The sequence below is a fragment of the Podarcis cretensis genome (assembly GCF_951804945.1).
Source record: "Podarcis cretensis genome assembly, chromosome: 18".
Taxonomy (NCBI): domain Eukaryota; kingdom Metazoa; phylum Chordata; class Lepidosauria; order Squamata; family Lacertidae; genus Podarcis; species Podarcis cretensis.
The window spans coordinates 3,761,839-3,779,685 of NC_137188.1; the positions used below are offsets into that span (position 1 = coordinate 3,761,839).

Genomic DNA, 17,847 nt, shown 5'->3' on the forward strand with positions numbered 1-17,847 from the left:
AAAAAGGAACAGTTAAAACAAATGTAGTTTCCATTACTCATTTCCATTAACTTATTTCCCGGACCTCCTCTCACCTCCCCCTTTTGTATTCCAGTTCAAATTCTTAATTCAGCAAATCCTTATTATAACTTGTTGTAACTTATTGTAACTTATTACTCAACCTCTACATTACAGCTGGTAACCACTTAATTTTTATCCAGCATCACACTAATGTCCATTAATTTTATAATGCCTCTGCAGATAGTCTTTGAATTTCTTCCAGTCTTCTCAACGGGTCTACTCTCGAGTAGGACCACGCCTGGATCGGGACCCGGAAGGGGTGGTGCCGCTCAGCCCCGATCCTGCCTCCAGGGTGGAGTAACGTGCGGAGAGTTTCCCTCTTTTCCAGCGATCCAGTGGGGGAGACTGACATTGACACGCGTTTTGGGGAGCCCCTCCGGAAAGCAGGTAAGGCGCACGTGAGGATGCGGGGATGCGCGCCCGGCTCCCCTTTTTAAATCGGCAGTCGAATTCGCATTGCAGCTTTGATCCCCGTTGCAAAAAGAAAAACTAAAAGTCTGGCTGATGTTGCACAATGCATTGCAGATTTCCGGTGTTCCGCGCCCCGGAAACGCCTGCTTCCTCTCTTACTCGCGAGTAGGGACGAGGTGGGAGCCTCTACCTTGTAAGATCAAGAGGTTTGGGGGCGATTAACTTTCCTCCCCCCCAGCGATCCTCTCCTTCTGTTTTTCCCACGGTGGGTTGCCAACTAAGGGGGAAGCTGGTTTTTAAGACGACCCCCAATTTTTTTACTAAATAAAGTTAGCAGAAAACATCCTTTTATTTTTATTTTTAATTTTTTTATTAACAATTTCAACAGAACACAATATCAAAACATATCAGATTCATTATTTTTCCCCTTTCAGCTCCTCTCTCTGATTTCTCAACACCTATTGTTCTCTGCGTACTGTAAAATTGTATAAATCCTTATATTATCTGTTTACTATGTTAGCAATCAATAAGTTTGTGTATGTTTATTCAAAACCTGCCAAAGAGTCCGATTCATTTTGTTGTCTTTTTAAATACTTTGTAAAAAGTTCCCATTCTTCTTTAAAGTCACCCTTGTCCTTATCTCACAGTTTATATGTCAGTTTTGCCAGTTCTGCATAATCCATCAATTTCTCTTGCCATTACTCTTTCGTCGGGATTTCCTCGTTCTTCCATCCTTGTGCTATCAAAACTCTCACCGCTGTTGTCGCATGCATAAATAAATTCTTTGTTTTACTTGGCAGGTCTTTTCCTACAATCCCTAACAAAAATGCTTCTGGTTTTGTTTTTTTACAAATGTCATTTTAAACATTTTCTTCAATTCATTATATATCATTTCCCAATTTTTTTTTAAAATTTCTCTACATTCCCACCACATATGATAAAAGGCCCCATCCTTTTCAGAAAACATTGTTTTATACACGGAAAAAGACGGCAATTCCAGAGACTTTCTGCTCCAAGCGACCCCCACCCTCATTGATAATTGTTATTTGCAAAACGATATCAAAATTTAATTCAATAATAAAACTCCCCCCCCCCATAAAGTGCTGGTTAGGGATTTGGGGGCATCTTAATTCTTTTCAGATGCTTGTCAGATTCATTTGAATTCCACCCTTTCCCCCCGTTTGATCAGGTTTATCAATAATAATAATAATAATAATAATAATAATAATAATGTATTTATATCCCGCCCTCACCAGCCGAAGCTGGGCTCACCTTGTAATTGTTATTTCAAAATCTTATCAATGCAGCAAAATGTGAATCGCAGGGGACTATGCAAACTTTTAAAAAATCTATGTTATTAAAGGTTTTCAACCGAATATTCCATAAAATTCAGGCTGAACTAAAGAGAATAATGATTAAAAAAAAAACCAAACAGGAAAAAAACTAAAAACGACTTCTCTCTTCCTATGGGGTTCAAGGAACTCTGCACATGGTATTTTGTCCCTTACAGCAGTGCTGCAAAGTTTGCCCGTGTTCTTCAGCCCATTCCACAGATGGGGAAGACTGAGGCCGAGAGCTGGGCGGTTGGTGTGGCTTGCCTTTCGCATGCCTCATGTCAGCGGCGGCATTTGAACTCGGGGCTTCCTGCTTTGCAGCTGTGTCTCAGGGTGGGGGGTGGGCTGCGGTTCAGTGGGGAAGGGATTTCAGCCGAAAATACTCGCGATCTGGAAACTCGAAACGAGGAACTGGTAGATCAAAGCCAGCATTTGGAGCCCAGTTGCTGGAAAAATGCAGGAAATGGATTTTCCTGGCAATTTTCCCCTTGTAAGCATGCAGAAAGAATTTCCTGCCAGGGGGAATTCCTCATTTCAAAGAACTATGAATAGTTGGGATTCTGGCTTCCTGAAAATTCTGGGTTTTTGGTGTTTTTTTAAATCATCAGTGAGTCTTTTTCATTTGGAAGTTTAGAGGGTTCTTCCCCCCCCCCCCCTTTATATTATTTATTGGCGTCAAAATGAGGGGTAGGCAAACATGTGTGCTTTTATTTAAAATGCATCTCTGGGTTATTTGCAGGGCGTAGAAATTTGTTCATTTCCCCCCCTTCAAAATATAGTCCGGCCCCCCACAAGGCCTGAAGGACAGTGGACCGGCCCTCTGCTGAAAAGGTTTGCTGACCCCTGAGATAGATAGATAGATAGATAGATAGATAGATAGATAGATAGATAGACAGACAGACAGACAGGCAGGCAGGCAGGCAGGCAGGCAGACAGGCAGACAGACAGACAGACAGACAGACAGACACCCTCGGCCTATTCAAAAGTTAATGGACTATACTGAAACGGCAAAATTGACAGCAAAAACAAAGCGATAAAAGAGACAAGTGTATCTTTAACCCAATGTATTATTGCAGACTTTTTTTACCATTCAAGCAACATATGCTTCAACATTTCTCCGATGAAAAGAGGGACGTCCTTTTCAATAATAATAATAATAATAACTACCAGACTTTTAGAAGACATCTGAAGGCAGCCCTGTTTAGGGAAGCTTTTAATGTTTAATAGACCACTGTATTTTAATATTCTGTTGGAAGCCGCCCAGAGTGGCTGGGGAAACCCAGCCAGATGGGTGGGGTATAAAATTATTATTATTATTATTATTATTATTATTATTATTATTATTATTAATACAGCACCCATCTAACTGGGCTGCCCCAGCCACTCTGGCCGATTTCCAGCACATATAAGATTATAATAAAACATGAACATATTATTCAGTCTAGGCCTTGTTCTTAGAAGTGCATAGATTTTTACAAAACATGAGAAATTTCACCCCAAAACCATTTCCACCGACCCCTGAGAGTGTCAGTTCCAACCACTTTGGAAAGCCCAGATCAGTTGAACCAAGGGGGGGGGTGTATTCTCCTGGCTCCCCTCCAAAAAATGTCATTTTCGTATAAATAATGTAGCCCTTGGGTTTTTTGCAAAGAAGAAAAGAAAAAACCTCTTGCACAAACGTTGCTTTCCCTAAAAGGAAGTGAGTTCAGCAGGCATTACTCATCGGGGTTCTGAATCTTCCTCAAGCAGAGAGGTTTCCCGTGTTTTGGGTCAGGATCCGAGCGAGCGACTTGCAATCCAAGCTCCTTAGGGTGACCTCAGGGTTCTGTTCAGGTGCCTTTTCTTAAAATATCCACCTTTCCCCGTCTTTTCCCCTCTCCCTTCTTCTTATAATTCAAAACCTTTTCAAAAAAGGAGACAGCGACGAGGAGACCCATCGCCAATTCCGCCTTGAGGCTCCTCATTTTGTTCCGGTCGGAAAGCGGTGCCGGTAAGAACATGAACCTGGGTTTAATAAATAATAATAATAATAATGTTATTTATAAATAACAAAACAAAGATTCCTTGAAATGCTGGAATCGTGGCTGAGTACCTTTTGATGGGATATGTATGGGTAAAATAAAGAGGTTTTTTTTGATCCGTTGCTTCCTGGCTGCCTCTCAACTTCTTCATGTTGTGGGGATTAAATTGAGATCTTGAGAGTGGGGAGGGGGGCTGTGAATACAATAAATAAATATTGATTTATTGATTTGTTTCTGGGGTATTTTATAAGGGGCGGTATATAAACAGAACTATTGTTGTTGTTAATACTCCTCAGAGTAGACCCGTTGAAATAAGTGGATCTGTGTATTCATTCACAAATTTTGTATACCGCTTAAGAGCCTCTAAGAAGTTTTATGACAATAGGAAATATTTAAATTGTCATTTTTTAAGTGTGGGGGGGGGCAGTTAAAAGCAGTTATGTGGAAATATTCAAAGGATGGTGGAAATAAACGCATGTAACTTCTACTTGGCTAAACAAAAATGTTTTAAGCAGGGACAAAAGTTAGACTTTCCCCCTTTTTGTAAAGACTTTATATTTCATTTCATAGTGTATAGAGGGTCAAAGTTGGTCTTGTCCATGTGGATTTCAAAAGCAGACTTACATGAATATTGTGTGACAAAAAATAAAACTCCGTCCTCCAGTAAAATGACTTGAGAAGGACTGTGAAAAGGATAGTTCAGCATTGTTTTCTAGCTCCCTGACTTTTTAAAAATAAAAATATGCATTTCATTGAGTCATAGAATCATAGAATTGTGGAGTTGCAAGGGAACCCCAGGGGTTATCCAAACCAATGCAGGAATCTCAGCTAAAGCATTCTCTGCTTAGAAACCTTCCCCTGTTGAACAGCTCTTATTGTCAGAAAGTTTCTACCATATGTTTAGTCGGAGTCTCCATTCTATAACTTGAAGCCACGGGTTCGAGTCCTACCCTCCGGAGCAGGAGAAAACCAGCTTGTTCCACCTTCCTTGTCACAGCTTTTGAGATATTTGAAGGTGGCTCTCATATCTGCTCTCAGTCTCCTCTTCTCCAGCCTAAACATGCCCAGCTCCTTCAACCGTTCCTCATCAGGCCTGGATCCCAGACCTGTAAAATTAATTCCACCTCTTTGTTATTACAAGTACGGTGTATACTGTTTCCTCCTGTCTGCCTTCTAAAAAGTTTGATGCTAAAGCTTTGCCAAAGAGGAAGAGGTTTCCCTGTATTTAAGAATCTGAACCTCCCCACGCAGGGACAGTCTACCTCTGAATTCGCAACTGCTGCAGATATGCAGATGACACAACCTTGATGGCAGAAAGTGAGGAGGAATTAAATAACCTTTTATTGAGGGTGAAAAAGGAGAGCGCAAAATATGGTCTGAAGTTCAACATCAAAAAAACGAAGATCATGGCCACTGGTCTCATCACCTCCTGGCAAACAGAAGGGGGGGAAATGGAGACAGTCAGAGATTTTACTTCCTTGGGCTCCATGATCACTGCAGATGGTGACAGCAGCCACGAAATTAAAAGACGCCTGCTTCTTGGGAGAAAAGCAATGACAAACCTGGACAGCATCTTAAAAAGCAGAGACATCACCTTGCCAACAAAGGTCCGTATAGTTCAAGCTCTGGTTTTCCCAGTAGTGATGTATGGAAGTGAGAGCTGGACCATCAAGAAGGCTGATCGCCGAAGAATGGATGCTTTTGGATTCTGGTGCTGGAGGAGACTCTTGAGAGTCCCATGGACTGCAAGAAGATCAAACCTCTCCATTCTGAAGGAAATCAGCCCTGAGTGCTCACTGGAAGGACAGATCCTGAAGCTGAGGCTCCAAGACTTTGGCCACCTCAGAAGAAGAGAAGACTCCCTGGAAAAGACCCTGATGTTGGGAAAGATGGAGGGCACAAGGAGAAGGGGACGACAGAGGACGAGATGGTGGGACAGTGTTCTCGAAGAGACCAGCATGAGTTTGACCAAACTGCGGGAGGCAGTGGAAGACAGGAGGGCCTGGCGTGCTCTGATCCAGGGGGTCACGGAGAGGCAGACACGACTAAATGACTAAACAACGACAAGCGGACAGGGAAAGGCTGGTGCATTTTTGGTGGGCCTCCCTGCAGGCCTCTTGCTGACCCTTGTCAGAAACAGGATCCTGGGTTCAATGGGCCTCTGGGTCTGAGTCAGGCAAGGAGAGTTTGGGGGGCGGCGTAAGAGGGGGTAGATGCCTGACTTGGAGGAAGTGGATTGAGAAAAAGGCCTCCTCTCTCCCTCTTCTAACATTGGATCTTGCAGACACCCAAGGAAGCTGATCATGGGAAGATTCCAGGCAGACTTTTCCCGTTAAACTGCGGAACTCCCTCCCACAGGGTTTAAAAGAGGAATGGGGAAATTCGTGGAGGAGGAGTGGGCTTTTGATGGCAACTAGCAACCAGCTTATTCCAAGCAGATCCCCCCCTTTTTTTACAGGAAAAACCCCTCTCTCCAGGGCAGTCCAAAAGATTCTATATGCTTTACTTGAGATTCCTGCATCGCATGGGGGGTTGGACTAGATGACCCTCGGGTCCCAACTCTACGATTCCAAAGCTTTGAAGCAATATCTTCTCGTTGGCGCTTTTGTGTTGTTTCGAGACACAGCTTCTCTCTCTCTCTCTTTCTGCACTTCCTGCCTTCTTCACCAAAACTGACATGTGTCTGCACACAGGATGTGGCTTTTAAGCGAAGCTCGAACTCGGTTCTTTGTAAATGGGGCTTGCACCGCTGCAGGACGACTGTCGGATCCTGCCCTCCCTCTCCCCGCCCTCAACTTCCTCTCTCAACTTCCCTTCACAGGACACCTCTCTTCTTTTAGAGACACCCAAGGGGCCTCGATTCCTGGCCTTCAAGAACCATCTCATATATATATATATATATATATACACACACACACACACACACACACACACACACACACGAAGGTAGTTAATTCAGCAGGAAGTACCTTCATTTCCCCCAGTTATATTTTATTAAATTTCCAGAAATTTCACATATGCATTCCAATACACGTTAATTTTTTCTTCCCACTCCACTTTCCATGGTGTGTTTTTCCCCCTCCCCTTTGCTGCACCCTATTTTCTCTCTCTTATAATATTAGAGATCCCAGCCCCCAGGGAGATTAGACTGGCCTGGCCTTTTCTTTCTGTATAAGAATAAGCATTAAAGAGGCCTTCTAGCCCATTCATGGGTCCTTTAAAAGACCAGTGGTAACAGTTGGCCCAGGAAAATATTAAAAAGGTAAAGGGACCCCTGACCATGAGGTCCAGTCGTGGCCGACTCTGGGTTTGCCGCGCTCATCTCGCTTTATTGGCCGAGGGAGCCGGCGCACAGCTTCCAGGTCATGTGGCCAGCATGACTAAGCCGCTTCTGGCGAACCAGAGCAGCGCACGGAAACGCCGTTTACCTTCCCATCAGAGTGGTACCTATTTATCTACTTGCACTTTGACGTGCTTTCGAACTGCTAGGTTGGCAGGAGCAGGGACCGAGCAACGCAGCGATTCGAACCGCCAACCTTCTGATCAGCAAGTCCTAGGCTCTTGGAGCTAACCCACAGCACCACCCGCATCCCTTGGAGAATATTAACGTCTCTCAATTTTACCTGGGCACTGCCATCTGTCCAGATTTTAATTTTCTCTGAACTAATTTTAAGATGTATTTAATTCAGTGATTGATTGCTTGTTTTTATGTTCTTATGTTCTTTGTATACTGTGTTAGTTTTGTGATGTGATAAATAATTTATTATTATTAATAGAATAATACAACCACCTCTAATTCCAGGCTTGGACTGGATTACAGAATTAATCTCTGACAGGTGTGCCCCCCCCCAAAAAAACACCCCTCTGTTTTAAAAAGAAAAGGCATTTTATAAAAACCATGTCTATCTGTTCTGCTGCAGGTTGAAGAGCCTCTGTACGACCGGCGGAACTCCTTGACACTTTAAAATTCGGTTGTCCGAAAAACTCCTCCGTCGCAGTGGCAAATCTCTCGGCTATCAATAACTTTTGGGGGGCAGCCGACTCGAGCAGGAGATGTCTAACCCTCTGCGGCAAGTTTTCAACAAGGACCGCACGTTCCGCCCCAAGAAGAAATTTGAACCTGGAACGCAGCGCTTCGAGCTGCACAAAATGGCACAGGCATCTCTCAACGCCGGGCTGGACTTGAAGGTGGCTGTGCAGCTGCCGCCGGGCGAGGAGCTGAACGACTGGGTGGCCGTCCACGTGGTGGACTTCTTCAACCGCATCAACCTCATCTATGGGACCATCGCTGACTCCTGCACGGAGCAGAGCTGCCCCGTGATGTCCGGGGGTCCGAAATATGAGTACCGGTGGCAGGACGAGAAATCCCGCAAGCCCACTGCCCTCTCGGCCCCGCAGTACATGGACCTGCTGATGGACTGGATCGAAGTGCAGATCAACAATGAGGACCTTTTCCCCACCAACGTTGGTGAGTCCGTTTCCGGGATTTCCTGCGGGGGCGGGGGGGGCACCGGACGTCAGCCAGCAGTGTGATGTGGCTGCGCAGAAAGGCGAATGTGATTATAGGCTGCATTAATCCAGAATGCGGCAGCTAGACTGGTGACTGGGAGCGGCCGCCAAGACCACATAACACCGGTCTTGAAAGACCTACACTGGCTCCCAGGACGTTTCTGAGCACAATTCAAAGTCTTGGTGTTGACCTTTAAAGCCCTAAACGGCCTCGGTCCAGTATACCTGAAGGAGCGTCTCCACCCCCATCGTTCAGCCCGGACGCTGAGGTCCAGCGCCGAGGGCCTTCTGGCGGTTCCCTCCCTGCTAGAAGCAAAGCTACAGGGAACCAGGCAGAGGGCCTTCTCAGTAGTGGCACCCGCCCTGTGGAACGCCCTCCCACCAGATGTCAAGGAAATAAACAATCACCTAACACTTAGAAGACATCTGAAGGCAGCCCTGTTTAGGGAAACTTTTAATTTTTAATAGGTTATTGTATTTTAATATTCTGTTGAAAGCCTCCCAGAATGGTTGGGGAAACCCAGCCAGATGGGCGGGGTATAAATAATAAATTTATTATTGTTGTTGTTGTTGTTGTTGTTATTACATTGCATTCCCAAGTCACAGGAATGTGGTGGTTCAGTTTTTGCTCTGTGCCAGACAGATCCTCTGTCGTGGGGTGGTTTGGACCCAGAGGAAGCGTGGGGGGAACCAGCTGGGGAGCCCCCAAGGGAAGAAGGCTCAGAGCCCAGGGAGGGGTGGTGGAATGGCGATGAGTAGTCAGAGGAAAAAGAGGAAGAGGACTACAAGGTGGAGGTGTTGGAAGAAGAGCTAACAGGGTTTAGTGAGCAGGGAGAGTCCGTGACAGAGAGCAGTCCAGAATCAGAGGCAGGAGCTGAAACAGGAAAAGAAGGAGGCCAGGAAGCAGAGATGGGTCAGGCTGGTGAAGATGTCAGGGAGTCTCCCCCTCCTGTTGCAACCATCTCCCCTCTCTGCTAGTCCCCCAGAACCAGGAGAGGCGTGAAAAGGGTGGAGGAGAGGTTGGCTGCACACAGGAGCAATCTCCGATTGTTTGGAGAAAGCCCTGGGGAGGAGGGGATTGAGACGGCTGTCTTGGCAACTGATCCACTGGAGAAACCAGCCAAGTCTCAGGGGGATAATTGCCTCGAGGCAGAGTCTGTATACAAGGTCCAGTCCAGTCCTAAGGTCAGGTGTATCTCAGTTCACGTAGTTGGACGATCCAGGGGTCAAGAAAGCCGTGAGTTGCAAGAAGCAGCCAGGTCTGGTCAGGAAGGACAAATGTTTGTTTCCAGCAACTCGCTGAGGCTGGAAGCCCTGCTTAAGAAACTGGAGTCATCTGGTTCACATCAGGAGCAAGAAGGCTGCATGGACCCATCAGTCTGACTTGATAGGAAGCAAGCTTGCTACTTAAATCAGTTGTATACCGTATTTTTCTCTCTATAAGACGCACCAGACCACAAGACACACCTAGTTTTTGGAGGAGGAAAACAAGAAAAAAAATATTCTGAATCCCAGAAGCCAGAACAGCAAGAGGGATCGCTGCACAGTGGAAGCAGCAATCCCTCTTGCTGTTCTGGCTTCTGGGATAGCTGCGCAGCCTGCATTCGCTCCATAAGACGCACACACATTTCCCCTTACTTTTTAGGAGGGAAAAAGTGAGTCTTATAGAACAAAAAATACGGTATTTGGAACGAGGAGGACTAGAAACTTTTTTATTAGAGGGAAGGCCGTAGCTCAGCCGTAGAGGTCCAAAAGGCTCCTGGAGGGCTGCCGCCGGCCAGTGTGGACAGTATTGACCTTAGACGGGGCGGTGTGTGTGTGTGTTTACTGGGCATCTCTGCCGCCTGTCATGACCTGGGCATCATGTGCGTTTCTCTCACCAGGTACCCCGTTCCAGAAGAACTTCCTCAAGTCCGTCAAGAAGATCCTCTCGCGGCTCTTCCGAGTCTTCGTCCACGTCTACATCCACCACTTTGACCGCATCGCCCAGATGGGCTCCGAAGCCCACGTCAACACCTGCTACAAGCACTTTTACTATTTTGTGACGGAGTTTGGCCTCATCGACACCAAGGAGCTGGAGCCCCTGGTGAGTTTCCTCTGGGGAAAAGGGTTGCCAATCTTTTCATAATTATTATTCATATTATTATTATTATTATTATTATTATTATACAGTGGACGCTCGGGTTGTGAACGTGATCCGCGGAGGAGGCACGTTCGCAACCTGCAGCGTTCACAACCTGCAGCGCCTCATCTGCGCACGCATAGGTTGTAATTTGGCGCTTATGCGCAAAGCGTGAATTAGCGCTTCTGTGCATGCGCGAGCCCTGAAGCCCGGAAGTAACCCGTTCCGGTACTTCCAGGTTTCGGTGCGTCTGTAACCCGAAACGACACAATCTGTAACCCAAGGTATGACTGTATTTATATGTACAAAACCACCGAGGCGATGGCATAAAATACAGCCCTCCTGCATTGTCAGGGGTTGAGCTGGATGATCTTTGGTATTCCCTTCCAGCGCCACAGTTCTATGACCCTGTGGCTTTCAGTGATATTTATATACCGCCCCATGTGCAGAATCCCTTAGCAGCTTGCACTGAGGTCATTTTGGAAAAGAAGAGGAAGAGCAAGGCTAAGCCCCATTTGGAAATTGCCATTAGTAATACTGGAAACGGAAATTCAGTGCTGTCGAGGGAGAAGGGACCACGAGGGTCATCTAGCCCAACCCCCTGCCATGCAGGAATCTTTTTGCTCAACGTAGGACTCGAACCCACGACCCTGAGATTAAAAGCCTCATGCTCTGCCGACTGAGCTACCCCACGTATTATTATTATTATTATCATCATCATCATCATCATCATTTTTATAGCATTCATATACTCCCTGGTGTGCAAAATTCCAAAGTCATTCCCATAAGACACAATAAGTTTATTTGAAAAAGAAAATGGCAACGCCAAGTAATATTTGGAAATCGTTTTTATTATTACCATCATCTTCATTATTACTGGTACTGTTATTATTATATTTATATGCCGTTAACCCACCCTGCCTAGGGGGACGCAGGTGGCGCTGTGGGTTAAAGCCTCAGCGCCTAGGACTTGCCGATCGAAAGGTCGGCGGTTCGAATCCCTGCGGCGGGGTGCGCTCCCGCTGCTCGGTCCCAGCGCCTGCCAACCTAGCAGTTCGAAAGCACCTCCGGGTGCAAGTAGATAAATAGGGACCGCTTACCGGCGGGAAGGTAAACGGCGTTTCCGTGTGCAGCTCTGGCTCGCCAGAGCAGCGATGTCACGCTGGCCACGTGACCCGACCCGGAAGTGTCTCCGGACAGCGCTGGCCCCTGGCCTCTTAAGTGAGATGGGCGCACAACCCCAGAGTCTGTCAAGACTGGTCCGTACGGGCAGGGGTACCTTTACCTTTACCTTAACCCACCCTGCCTACAAGACCTCCATAAGATAGATAGATAGATAGATTCTTTATTGTCATTACACAAGTGCAACATTGCACAAGTGCAACGAAATTGGATGCCATCCCTTAAAAACAACAAAAGCAAAACAACAACAACAACCAAACAAACCACATTCCAGCCACACCCACACCCACACCCATCAAACTCCCAGGTCTAGCAGCTTGCTGCTTTTTGTTTTAAAAAATGTGTCTGTCCTGAACCTTATTTTACCTTTGTTGCTGTGCAATGTTGATGATAATTATTATTATTATTATTAATAATAATGCCCCCCCTTCCCCAGCCAAGGCCAGGCTCAGGGCGGGTAACAAGCAATAATAAAAACAAGTTGAATGAATACAACTTAAAAACAAGATTAAAATACAACATTGAAACATTAAAATGCAGCCAAGCTGATATAGATATAAATAGATATTAATTCTTTCTCACAATTTTGAACAGCAGAAAAGCACTCAGTCCTTTCCCCCTGCCCTCTTTTATTCGACAGAAGGAAATGACCTCAAGGATTTGCCACTGACGCCCTGCAGGGAGCGATTCCCCCGGCCAGATACGAGCCTCTCCTGGGACTGCGGAACTCTCCTCCACTAGGGAGGGCAAGGGGAATCTGGAGCGCCTTCCTCCCCTCTTTGAAGAAAATAATATATTGTTTTATAAAACAAAGCCAAAGAAAGGGGGGGGGGAGAGTTATCCTACGATGACTACTAAAAACTGTTTTATACCATGATTTTCCTTGTTAGAGAGAGGGCGTGTATGTTGTGTGTGTGCCTGCATGTATTATAATCAGGGATAGAATCATAGAACCCAAAAATCCTGAGGGTCATCTGGTCCAACCCCTGCAGTGCAAGACTCTTTTTGCCCAATGTGGGATTCGAACCCACAACATGAGTCTCATGTTGTCCCTAACTTTTAGGGGGGGGGGGAGAAGACCTAGGTAACTACTGACCGGTGAGCTTGGCGTTGATACAAGGAAAGGTCCTAGAACAGATATTTCAACTGGTGGTTTCTTTGAGCATTTAGAAAAACGAGTCTAGTGTCCAGATCAGGGGAAGTCATAGTGCTGCGCTATTTTGCCTTGGTCAGACCACATCTGGAGTCCTGTGTCCAGTTCAGGGCGCCACCCGTTTAAGAAGGATGTTGACAAGCTGGAACATGTGCAGAGGAAGGTGACCAAGATCACCAAGGGTCTGGAAAGCAAGCCTGATGAGGAACGGTTGAAGGAGCTGGGTACATTTAGCCTAGGAAAGAGGAGACTGATAGGAGATATGGGAGCCATCTTCAAAGATCTTAAGGGCTGCCACATGGAAGAGGGAGCCAGCTTGTTTTCTCCTGCTCTGGAGGGCAGGACTCGAACCCATGGCTTCAAGTTGCAAGAAAGGAGATTCCAACTCAACATCAGGAAGAACTTTCTGACAGTGAGAGCTGTTCCACAGCGGAAGGGACTCCCTCAGAACGTTCAGGGATGCAGGAGAGGATATATTGTTTGATTATAGCCTTTCCAACTTGTGTTAACAAGTTCACAATTTTAGCAGAGTAACATTCCCCTTTTTAAACTCACAGCGGATGCGTTTGCTCAGGCTCGCTAAAGCCTCTATAATAACTGTTCTGGTATTTCCCCCTTAAAGGTAAAGGTAAAGGTACCCCTGCCCGTACGGGCCAGTCTTGACAGACTCTGGGGTTGTGCGCCCATCTCACTTAAGAGGCCAGGGGCCAGCGCTGTCCGGAGACACTTCCGGGTCACGTGGCCAGCGTGACATCGCTGCTCTGGCGAGCCAGAGCCGCACACGGAAACGCCGTTTACCTTCCCGCTGGTAAGCGGTCCCTATTTATCTACTTGCACCCGGAGGTGCTTTCGAACTGCTAGGTTGGCAGGCGCTGGGACCGAGCAGCGGGAGCGCACCCCGCCGCAGGGATTCGAACCGCCGACCTTTCGATCGGCAAGTCCTAGGCGCTGAGGCTTTAACCCACAGCGCCACCTGCGTCCCTATATTTCCCCCTTATTCCCTCATAAAAGATAAGACACAACACAGTTGTCTACAAAAGTATAAAAAGAGTTTACTCACATTCTGTTCACAGTCGGATCCCAGAAGGCAGACTTAGCTTAGAAAAGTTATATATACCTGGAAACTATCTCCTAAGGAGACAGTCCCTTTGTCATAGCTGTCAACTTTTCCCTTTTCTTGTGAGGAATCCTATTCGGAATAAGGGAATTTCCCTTAAAAAAAAGGGAAATGTTGACAGCTATGGCCAAGAGAGCATCTTTGGCTAAGCAGATGTTGCTTCTTCAATGCATGTCATCAAAGATAGAGACATGGCTGCCCTGCCCTGTGCTTTTGTCGTTACCTGCACAGGTAAGACCACGCCTGGCTGGTCCTTCCTTTCCCAGGAGGGGGGGTGGAGAGGAGCACCCATTTGACTGTGCGCAGAAACTGGCCCACCCATGGCATCCCCTCCCACTTTGACCAGCGTCAGGTACTGCCACAGGTGATGCCCATTAATTGTAAGAAATCGGTCCCTTGGTGCGGCCGAGCTCGCACTTTGGAACTCCTTGCCACTTCAATCAATCAAACCTTTATTGCATTAGCATACAGCCATAGCAGGATAAAACAAAATGCTATAGACAAGCAACCAAACAAAATTCAAAGCGATATTGCTGGGGTTATGGCATTTAAAATTACCCTAAGACAATAATATAAAGATTTAGTTACCGGGGCCAGGAAACTAGAACGCGGATGTATATAAAGCATAAAATGGCCCCAAAATAGGCTCGGCACATTAGGTTAAAAAGGTAATGAAAGAATTAAAACTGGTCCAGGTCTAGAACACACTACCCGGTCAGAGTAGCCCTGAGTTTCAAGGCCTGCACTATAAAGATTGCCACCCCACGTGAAACTTGGGGATTTGCGTCCACAAGAAGCGATTTCAAACAGTCTTCCTTAGATGTAATGGTGGACGGGATCAAGCGGAGGAGCTTAGATCTTATTAGCTCATAAATAGGGCAGTAGAAAAAGAAATGTATGAAGTCCTCTACTTCATTCATTGTGCATGGACATAGACGCTGAGTAATAGGGGTCTTAGAATAAATCCCCTGCAAAAAGGCCGTGGGTATAGAATGGAAACGGGCCATGGTAAACGCTCTTCTCAAATTGGGCTCCGTCAGGTCTATCAAGTAGTTGGCAAGTGATCTTACTTTGGAACTCCTTGCCACTTGATATTGGGCATGTGCCACTGCCCTACCTGTTCCAGCTCCTGCTAAAAAAATTCTTGCTTCAGAAGCCGATGTGAGTTTTAATCAGTTTTTAGGACTCTCTCAGACTTGTGATTTGGGGGGGTAGGGTTGAAAGGAGCCCCTGCCTGCCATTAAACCTCTGTGGGGTTTTTTGTAAGTGGTTTGGGGCCTGGATCCTACGGGGAAATATTTCGCTTGGCCAAAATCTGCCTGTACTTTTATGTGCAGAACTCTGTTCAAACCACTAGCTGGAAATACATGTATTTTTTAAAGATAATAATAATAAACTTTTCTAGCACTGCCTCCGTTTGATAATCTACTCTCCCACCGTAAAGTGTTGTGATTTTGAAGGGATCCTGGTGGGATTTTATTATTATTTTTTAGCAATTTTGGGACATGACGAGTCCTGTCCCAAGTCTTCTGAAGCGTGTCCTCTTGGATTGGCTGCGTTGGCAAGGGAACCTCAGATGCGGCCCTCAGAACCCCCGGTCTGGCCCTCAGAACACTTCTCAGGCCACACTTCCTTTCCCCCCACAAATTAAAACACAGTAAGACATCAAACATTAAAACCTTCATATGTTTCATGCAAATATCTTCATATGCCTGCTTAACATATTTATTGCAAGCCATTTTTTGTGTTTTAACAAATTTTATGTGCTACATTCCTCGAATACATTTTTGCCTACATGACCATGCAGGTTCTAATGCAAAGGTTTTTGTGTGTGTTGTGAAATCGCTTCAGAGGAAGCAATCCATATATGAAATAAATAATAACATGAATATGTGATCTGTATGCATAAAGGTAAAGGTAAAGGTACCCCTGCCCGTACAGGCCAGTCTTGACAGACTCTGGGGTTGTGCGCCCATCTCACTTAAGAGGCCAGGGGCCAGCGCTGTCCGGAGACACTTCCGGGTCACGTGGCCAGCGTGACATCGCTGCTCTGGCGAGCCAGAGCTGCACACGGAAACGCCGTTTACCTTCCCGCTGGTAAGCGGTCCCTATTTATCTACTTGCACCCGGAGGTGCTTTCGAACTGCTAGGTTGGCAGGCGCTGGGACCGAGCAGCGGGAACGCACCCCGCCGCTGTATGCATACATCTGTATGCATACATTACCCTAAATCAGGGGTCAGCAAACTTTTTCAGCAGGGGGCCGGTCCACTGTCCCTCAGACCTTGTGGGGGGCCAGACTATATTTTTTTTTGGGGGGATGAACGAATTCCTATGCCCCACTAATAACCCAGAGGTGCATTTTAAATAAAAGGACACAGTCTACTCATGTAAAAACACATTGATTCCCGGACCGTTCGTGGGCCAGATTTAGAAAGCGATTGGGCCAGATCCGGCCCCCGGGACTTAGTTTGCCTATACGTGCCCTAAATACCTGTTTTTAAGGACACAAGCTGTCGTGGGATAGATGCTTTGCAAAACTTCGGAGAAGTGGAATGCCCAAAGAGAACGGTTAGCTGTGAACCCTAACCCTAACCCTAACCCTAACCCCCTGGACCAGAGCATGCCAGGCACTCCTGGCTTCCACTGCCTCCTTCGAGAACACTGTCCCACCATCTCGTCCTCTGTCGTCCCCTTCTCCTTGTGCCCTCCATCTTTCCCAGCATCAGGGTCTTTTCCAGGGAGTCTTCTCTTCTCATGAGGTGGCCAAAGTACTGGAGCCTCAGCTTCAGGATCTGTCCTTCCAGTGAGCACTCAGGGCTGATTTCCTTCAGAATGGAGAGGTTTGATCTTCTTGCAGTCCATGGGACTCTCAAGAGTCTCCTCCAGCACCATAATTCAAAAGCATAAATTCTTTGGCGATCAGCCTTCTTTATGGTCCAGCTCTCACTTCCATACATCACTACTAGGAAAACCATAGCTTGAACTATACGGACCTTTGTTGGCAAGGTGATGTCTCTGCTTTTTAAGATGCTGTCCAGGTTTGTCATTGCTTTTCTCCCAAGAAGCAGGCGTCTTTTAATTTTGTGACTGCTGTCACCATCTGCAGTGATCATGGAGCCCCAGAAAGTAAAATCTCTCACTGTCTCCAGTTCTTCCCCTTCTATTTGTCAGGAGGTGATGGGACCAGTGGCCATGATCTCATTTTTTTTGCTGTTGAGCGTTGTTCGGAGACCTCTATTCCCCTTGGAACTGCGGTTCCCGGTTTAACAGCTAATCCTTCCCAGGAACTCTGGGAATTGCAGTTCCCTGAGTGGAGCAAGGAGGAGGGAGGGCATTTCTTGAACCCTCTCAGCGCCCTGAACTACAGATTCTTTGTGGAGGAAGACACAAGTACGGTGTGGAATTGCCATGAAATGCAATAGGAACCAACCTTGTGCTTCCATTCCTGGTTGAAACTGGATTCTCAGCTGTTGACAGGCACATGCTCTTAACTTTCTCCGAAATATTTTTCCTCCTCCTCCTCTCCCTTGCCCTCCCGTTGTCCTCGTATGCCTTCCCGGACTGAGGGATATTCCAGAGGGGAGTTCCCAGAAGCCTATCAAAATGTGCCAACAAACTTGGATGTTGAAAAGCTTTCAATTTCTGTGTGTGCTGGCAAGAAGGGACTTTTGGGGGGTAGGAAAGTCCCTTTTTTAAAAAAGAGAGATCAACTGCAAGGACCATTTCCTGGATAGTGAATGTGCTTGTTTAAATATACTTCTAATAGAATTATGGGGTGGTGGTTGCTTTTTTGAAGGTGACCGAGTTTTGCTGTTTCTCAAAGCAGATGCAATGAATCTGTGTCCCTCGCTCACCTTTCTGCAGACAGGTGAGAGATGTGAGCCTGTGATAAGAATATCACAATAATAATTCTAATGTGGGCTCTCGCAACAAAGGA

At 46.3% G+C, this 17,847-nt stretch overlaps 1 protein-coding gene and 1 long non-coding RNA gene across 2 annotated transcripts; both read left to right on the forward strand.

The window, feature by feature from the left end:
• Positions 1-3,723: 3,723 nt before the first annotated feature.
• Positions 3,724-12,699, forward strand: MOB3A (MOB kinase activator 3A). The gene is made up of 4 exons (XM_079960996.1): positions 3,724-3,795; positions 7,747-8,294; positions 10,219-10,421; positions 12,280-12,699. Exons 2-4 carry the CDS (start codon positions 7,880-7,882, stop codon positions 12,307-12,309), a joined length of 648 nt encoding a protein of 215 aa, XP_079817122.1. The 5' UTR covers positions 3,724-3,795; positions 7,747-7,879; the 3' UTR covers positions 12,310-12,699.
• A 1,105-nt stretch (positions 12,700-13,804) lies between these two features.
• Positions 13,805-15,321, forward strand: LOC307207339. Its single transcript, XR_013834654.1, has 2 exons — positions 13,805-14,300; positions 14,971-15,321. It is a non-coding gene; the product is annotated as an uncharacterized lncRNA (long non-coding RNA).
• Positions 15,322-17,847: the final 2,526 nt, after the last annotated feature.

Excerpts from the sequence above, each read along its gene's own strand:
- MOB3A (XM_079960996.1), top strand. The coding sequence starts at position 7,880 with ATGTCTAACCCTCTGCGGCAAGTTTTCAACAAGGACCGCACGTTCCGC. Across the intron at positions 8,295-10,218 it reads CCTTTTCCCCACCAACGTTG|GTACCCCGTTCCAGAAGAAC; the intron begins GTGAGTCCGTTT and ends TTCTCTCACCAG. Across the intron at positions 10,422-12,279 it reads CCAAGGAGCTGGAGCCCCTG|AAGGAAATGACCTCAAGGAT; the intron begins GTGAGTTTCCTC and ends TTTATTCGACAG.